The 7,421-nt window shown below is 42.0% G+C and overlaps 1 protein-coding gene and 2 non-coding genes across 3 annotated transcripts; all 3 read left to right on the forward strand.

Annotated features, from left to right (window-relative positions):
- Positions 1–2,271: 2,271 nt before the first annotated feature.
- On the forward strand, positions 2,272–5,237 carry rpl10 (ribosomal protein L10). The gene is made up of 7 exons (XM_077609070.1): positions 2,272–2,293; positions 2,415–2,446; positions 2,947–3,005; positions 4,106–4,213; positions 4,424–4,562; positions 4,640–4,802; positions 5,030–5,237. The coding sequence occupies exons 2-7, from the start codon at positions 2,424–2,426 to the stop codon at positions 5,183–5,185; spliced, it is 648 nt and encodes a 215-aa protein (XP_077465196.1). The 5' UTR covers positions 2,272–2,293; positions 2,415–2,423; the 3' UTR covers positions 5,186–5,237.
- On the forward strand, positions 3,897–4,029 carry LOC144087325 (small nucleolar RNA SNORA70). Its single transcript, XR_013304687.1, has one exon. It is a non-coding gene; the product is annotated as a small nucleolar RNA SNORA70 (small nucleolar RNA).
- On the forward strand, positions 4,839–4,972 carry LOC144087319 (small nucleolar RNA SNORA70). Its single transcript, XR_013304686.1, has one exon. It is a non-coding gene; the product is annotated as a small nucleolar RNA SNORA70 (small nucleolar RNA).
- Positions 5,238–7,421: the final 2,184 nt, after the last annotated feature.

Consider the following 7,421-nt stretch of genomic DNA (forward strand, 5'->3'; position numbering starts at 1 on the left):
CCCTTGATGCAGTCTTCATTTTTTTTGTTACAAATACGGCTTTCATACTATTTCAAACGATGATACACTTAGAGCTGTTGACGAAGTAAAAATGGCAACAAAAAATACTTCAGTGGTGAATTCATTGCAGTAAGCCTTTTTAATAGCTTGAGGGATTTCTCGGCGAGTCTTGTTGAGGGTGCCGATGAATGTGGTATTTCAGCTCAGCAGTTTTTGTGCGAGGGACAGAGAAGTGAGGCAATTGGCCGTCGTTACAGTTCTGCCATTGTCCATGAATGGTTCCATAAGTCTCAAAACTACGTTTTCATGGAAAATCTCCCGACATGGATTAGTAGACTCCTTGCCCAAGTATGGTACGACGTTGCAGATGTATTTTGATCAGAAGTCACAAGCCATCCAAAATTTGATGCCAAATTTGCCAAATTTGTTTGGATTGGATTGTAAAAACTTGCAGCGCGTTTTCGTCAGGAAAAGTTGTGCATCAATTGTAATGTGTTGGGCAGGGTCGAAGAATCTGATGCAGTTGTTGACAAACAATGCCCAAACATCTGATATTGCAGTAAATTTGTCAGTCACCACTCTCTCGCTGCGCGTAAACAGGTCGTCGAGGTGCAGATGCCTCATAATGTCGGTGAAGGTCTCGGGGCATAATGCCAATAATCAGTTGGTTTCCCATATCTGTTGACCAGGAGTCTCGGACTGAGGGAACCCTGATTACCCCCCACAAGATGATAATGGCGACGAATGCCATTAGTTCAGGGAGTTCAAGGAACCAGCCCGCATGTTCCGTATATTGCACATGTTGAGTCATGCAATCTTGAATTAAACGAAGAATGTCAAGATCAATCAAACAAAGGAAGCTTTCTAGGCGACTTTTGATTTTTATCCTGGCTTCCACTATTGGCTCTCCGTCTGCAGTGTAAGGTTCTATTGGTGTGAAGTGGAGACGTGTTCCAACTGATTTTTTATGCCACAGTGTCATCTTTTACCACCTGTCTGTTCAGTCGCCAATCGCTCTTTCTTTCTTTGTGGAGTAGGAGTCTCATCTTCTGCAAGGTGAACAAAATGAAATGATTTGAGTCATTGGAAAATCAAAGAAGTACATGTCGAATAGTCTTCCCCTGAACCTGATTGTTTTCAGTCTCTTCATAAACGACAGTATAGTCCAGAAATACAAATTATATGTTTTAAGAAATCGGCAACCCGGTGGAGCGAATGGTTAGCGTGCCGGCCTCACAACTCTGGGGTCCTGGGTTCAAGTCCAGGTTTGTCCACCTGTGTGGAGTTTGCATGTTCTCCCTGGGCCTGCGTTAGTTTCCTCCGGGTATTCCGGTTTCCTCCCACATTCCAAAAACATGCATGGTAAGCTGATTGAAGACTCTAAATTTCCCCTAGGTATGGCTGTGAGTGTGGAAGGTTGTCCGTCTCCTTGTGCTCTGTGATCGGCTGGCCACCGATTCAGGGTGTCCCCCGCCTCTGGCCCGGAGACAGTTGGGATTGGCTCCAGCGCCCCCTGTGACCTTAATGAGGATAAAGCAGTTCAAAAAATGAGATGAGATGAGACTTTTAAGAAATCTTACCTGAAGATGTAGTAATTGAGTCTGAATTGGGTTGAAAGTCGAGGTCATCTGCATCAGAATCGTAAGGATCAATCTCATCCAAAATGTTTTCCAACGTCTCTTGATAGCCATATGTTCTCTGCATCTTTGTTTCTCAGCAATTCTGGAGTTAGGGGAAGTAGAAGGCCAAGAGCAGTGAGGTATTTATCCACCTCTTTACAAAAGCCAAAAGGTCACCGCCCAAAACATTCTCATAACACCAATCAGGGTCGTCAAAAACCCAAAGAAACAAATCAGCAATTTTGTTCAAGAAAACAATGCAGGTTTCATCGGAATCATCTTCTATTCCCTCGGGTGATTGCAATTTGGTTATCAAAGGAGAGTATACGCTATCAGCATTGTTGTGATCCTGGAATCTCATCTCTAAATGACCCGCTCTAGACCTTGCAGGAACACACACAATTTTTTTTGACTTGCTAATGCAATCGACAACAACAAAAAAACGACATCATGTGAAGACAATACTACATTACCCAGAGTTCATTTGAAACCTAACTGCCGACCTAAAATATTAAAGTAATGTTTTTATATGAAAGAAAATGTTTTTATACACCTGAAAGAAAAAATAAACGTGTGAAAAATTTGTTTTTTTCTAAATCTGAAACTAAGTATTTAAAAAAATCAGCAGGCATCTGACCAAACGGAAGTGGTTTCTACTTCCTTTTCTCCATTCGGTGAGTGCGTGGTCGCCTCGCATATTCTACGACTCTGCCGAAAGTTTGATTTGTGTCGGTACTGTTCAACCCAAAGGAAAAAATCTTGTCCCGTAACATTTACTTATGTGTTCATTTTCAGATTGCAACCATGGGGCGTCGACCAGCCCGCTGGTAAGTCGGCTATTTTGACGTGTCATTCCGCGGCCCGACGCAAGCAAAATGGCTTCCTCACCGCGACATGTGGACCGTGCTAGTTAACTTGTCTTCTAGAAAATGGCAGTCTTGGCTAAAGTTCCCATTTGGTTTTGAACTTTTACTCTGGACCTGCCCTTGTGTTTTAAGACGTCGGGTACATTTCTCGGCGTTAAGTAGCTCGAGAAGAACTTGGCTTGCGTTAGCATTAGCATGCCGCAACAATTTTATTGGACGCAATTGTAGCACGAATTTGATTCACGTATTATCGCACCCTTTTTATCAAAAGCTTTCAAAATGATTTACCTAACTGAATTTTACAGCCATGTAAGCCATTTTGCGGCCTGCTTATGAAAATTATTTTAATATGTACGCAGTGCTGAATGTACACATTGCAAATTTAGAATAAGTGCTTGGTTGCTTTTCCTACCAAATAATGACTTGGCATCTCATACTTGCTGCCCATTTCTTGCTCACAGCTACAGGTACTGCAAGAACAAACCCTACCCCAAGTCACGTTTCTGTCGGGGTGTGCCTGGTAAGCAACTTACTTTCCTCCATTTGAGTGTAAAAATCATCCTTATACGGCATTGGCCTCTAATACAGTAGTACCTTGAGATAATGCGTTCCAGGGCCGAGCTCGTATGTCGATTTACTCTTGTATCAAATCAACGTCTCCCATAGAAATGAACTAAATACAAATTTGCTCCCACCCTCTGAAAAGAACAAGATATTACAGTGGGAAAACATTTTTATTGGTTGTAGTTCACCATCTACTAATAGAGTAACAAATAACTAGTGATTATGATGTTTAATACTAAAAGGAGACATTATCCAATACAATGCGGAGTACGTAGATCCAATTTTGTTTAAATTTTTTACTTCGGGCTTGGCTCTTTTTGCCTCGCTTCCACCTTCCAAGGAACCTATGTAGGATTGTTTGCCTTTCTCTCCCCTTCAAAATATTCGGGAAATGACGCGCACATTTCCTCACAATAGGATAATGCGCAACCACTTGCCAACTTGTTCGGGTGCTCTTATTTGCGACCCAGCTCCGTCACGCGTACAGCACATGTTTTTTTGATTATTTTGTGCTTAATATCGATTGTCGTATGCCTTCACACTACCCTTCATTGCACCTGCTGGCTTTTGACCCATTGTTTTTCCCCTTAATTCTACAATGACAAATGCAGAAAAACAGTGCTCCGCCCAGTGCTTGTAGATATCTTTGCACGGGAGACGTGGCGTTGAAATCATAAGCAGCCTCTCGCGTCTCGGCCACCTGGCTGTCTCGTATGCTCGTATTTCAAAATGTGTCTCGTATCTCAAGGCAAACATTGGCTCGGTATTTTGCTCGTATCTCAAATTGTTCGTATGTTGGGGCACTTGTATGTCAAGGTATTACTGTATAGTGCTTTGATAGACCACACTGCAGTTTATTAAGCCGACTAGTCTTGCTGCAGTGCAAATCTGGTGTGCAAAGGCTGCAGACATAAATTCTTTGGTTGTGTATGTCCTCAGCTGGGAGGTGCTGAGTTCTTTAAGGGATCACTGAGACATGTTCATATATTGAAATGTACTGTATAACATTCCATAGTTGGATTTTTGTATTCGATGGCTTTTTTGTTTTTGTTTAAGACCCCAAGATTAGGATCTTCGACCTGGGCAGGAAGAAGGCCAAGGTAGATGAGTTTCCCCTGTGTGGGCACATGGTCTCTGATGAATATGAGCAGCTGTCCTCTGAAGGTGAGAAATGTTTTTTTTTTAAGTTTACGCTCCCAGAAGTGATAGGAAACGGGGAACTGAACTCAAATGTGTTAAAAACATTGACTGTCCAATGTCTAAAGTGAGCTTTTTTTCTCGCTACCTCTGAACACTCCTTATTCGTGTACTGATGGTGTTTCATAAGCGTTTGGTGGCTATCGGGAAATTTCAGTCTTGCTTTGTCTTTTGCAGCTTTGGAGGCTGCCCGTATCTGTGCTAACAAGTACATGGTGAAGACCTGCGGTAAAGATGGTTTCCACATTCGCATGCGTCTGCATCCTTTCCACGTCATCCGCATCAACAAAATGTTGTCCTGTGCCGGAGCTGACAGGTGAGTGATTTTTTGTTGTTGTAGTATTCTTCGGTTTTAATCCCTCGAGTCAAAATGGTCCTTTTTCTCCTTTTTAGGCTCCAAACAGGAATGCGTGGTGCTTTTGGTAAGCCACAGGGCACTGTGGCCCGCGTGAACATTGGCCAGGTTATCATGTCTGTGCGTACCAAGGCCCAGAACAAGGAGCATGTGGTTGAAGCCTTGCGCAGAGCCAAGTTCAAGTTTCCTGGCCGCCAGAAGGTACACAAGTGGCACTCATGCATTTTCCATGAAACGTGGCAGTTTATTAAGCCGACTAGTCTCGCTGTTGTGCGTTTCTGGTGTGCAAAGGCTGCAAACAGCAAACTCTTTGGCTGTGTATGCCCTCAGCTGTGAAGTGCGGAGAGCTTTAAGGGGCCACTGAGACATGTTAATTAGTAAGTCGGTCTGATTTTTGGTTCATTGTCATGTTTATCTTTCCTCGTCAGATCCATATTTCCAAGAAGTATGGCTTCACCAAGTTCAATGCCACCGAATTTGATGAGATGATGGCTCAGAAACGTGTCATTCCTGATGGCTGCGGTGTCAAGTACATCCCCAATAAAGGTCCTCTGTCCCGCTGGAAGGCCATCCATGCCGTTTAGAGCACCTGTAGCTTCTCATTGACTACAACTAATAAAAGTGGCTTTCATTATATCCTTGTCTAGTTCATTCACTTACGGAGTCACAAATGCAGGTTTTGGGTCTTATTCCCTGCTCTTTACGGCGATAGACTGCCTCGAATTTATCTGGAATTAAATGAGAACATACTCTTAGCATGTTTAATGATGTAGATGTCATGATATTAAAATGTGATCTGTCATAGGTAATATATTTCAAATTATTCAGAGCTAGCAAATACTAAGAATCGTCCGTAGTTTACAGCAAATTTTGAAATCTGCATTTTCTATGAAAACTACGGGGGGGGTAAATCAAGCAATGTCTGACGTGACTGGTGTTTCGAAACATTACGTTTGCTTGTAATAACCTTTTGAGTTCAAATTTGCCAATTGAGGAGGATGGCACAAATTGAAAATACATCCACATGACTTAAACGGCTGTGACATCCGTTTAGGTCATGTGGCTGTAGTTTCGATAGATTTTTGAAGCAGCATAGTTGTACTGTTGCCATGGCTTCAAATCAAAGACCATAGAACTGATACTGATATATTGCCATTGAAAAAAAAAATACGAGCCTGCAAAAGTTCAAGACGGAATACAGTATTGTATATCCGTGCTTGGTGCCATCAACCGAAGGAGAATTCTTTGCATACTGTAAGTATTGCCACATGAAAACTTGCTTTGTCTGACAAAGACTTGTTGGAAGTGAAAGTGGATTATGAGAAGATTAGTATTCCATTTGAGAAAAATGCTGGACTTAATATTGGTGAGAATATTCGTCAGTCCATGAAAGAGCAAGAAATGCCTGGAGAGAAAAAAGTGACTGCCATCTGCACAAGTGTGAGAAAGTTATAAAACCAGTGAAATATGTAAAAGAAAAAATTCCAATGAAGGATGAATTGCTCAAACATGCTGAGGTAGCAAAAAAAGTTCCTTCACAAGTGTAAGGTACTTCAACAGATTCCCATGCATGAAGCCTGGCTGTGAGGTTGATGCCTTGGAAGAAGAATTCAGCTGCCTGCAAGTTGAGGAGCTCTGAGACATTACAGTACAGGAGAGAGCAGATGTGCAATGGGGACTAGTTGGAGAAATAAAAGACGGCTCTGGAAACCCAAAATATGCTAACATAAAGATTGCACTGGGCATACTTTTTATTCCCCGCAGCAATGCCACATTTGAACATGTTTTCAGTGCTGTGAGGAAGATCAGGACAGACTTCAGGATGTCAACGGCAACAAGCACACTTGATGCCATGTGCTTGGTAAAGATGGTCATGTAACAGGCAGGAGCAGCTTGCTATGAACAGAAATATTCAAGGGTGGAGTCAAAAGAGGCCATGTGTGCAACTGAAAAATTAATAGAACTAAGAAAATTGATTAAGTTTGCATGTGGTATAAAATTTGTAGGTCTTTCATTATTCATTTGTTTTTTTATTGAAAAATGATGATTGCCACAAATATTTTGACATGATTGCATTCACACAAATTTTGTGTAATAAAGTTCTCAATAATCATGTGTTGTTTGCAGCTCTCTTTTTTAAATAAGTGATACAATTATCCCCAAAACGACTTATTAGAACTTGTGCTCTTAAATGCCATTCTCCAACACTTTGGATCTAATCGATAAACATTCAATAACTTTGAATTAGAGGAAGCACACAGAGTCGGCCATGATGAGTTTTATCTAGCTTCAGCTGAAGGAGGGAGTCAGAGCAGCCAGCGGCAGGAGCGCATCTATCCTCCAGCCTGACTAGTTTGAACTCCCTGCTTCCCCCCAACAGGTTGACCAGTTTTATTGACAAAGGTCATGTGACATAGGTACAAACTTTAGGCGGGAAACTGTGAACAAAGAAATGGGTGTGTCATGGTAGATGACGCGCCCCTAACTCATAGGTGTCACGGACGGAAATTTCCGCTAGGTCATGCAAAATTCTATCCTAGTGACTACACTAAATAAACCTATTGACTAGTAAAAAGCATAAGAATACATTCCATACTCCACACTTTTATGACTTTATTATGGGTTAACAGAAAAAGTGATCAAATCTGCTGGGTCAAAAATATACACAGTCATGCATGTTTTGCATCTCCATGGACTGAGAGGCTGCCGTGCAAGAAGGAAGCCCTTGCTACAAAAGCAGCACCTTAAGGCTCGACTGAAGTTTGCGGCTGATCACATGGACAAAGATAAGACCTTCTGGAGGAAAGTTCTGTGGTCAGA

The sequence above is a fragment of the Stigmatopora argus genome, chromosome 1, assembly GCF_051989625.1.
Source record: "Stigmatopora argus isolate UIUO_Sarg chromosome 1, RoL_Sarg_1.0, whole genome shotgun sequence".
Classification (NCBI taxonomy): domain Eukaryota; kingdom Metazoa; phylum Chordata; class Actinopteri; order Syngnathiformes; family Syngnathidae; genus Stigmatopora; species Stigmatopora argus.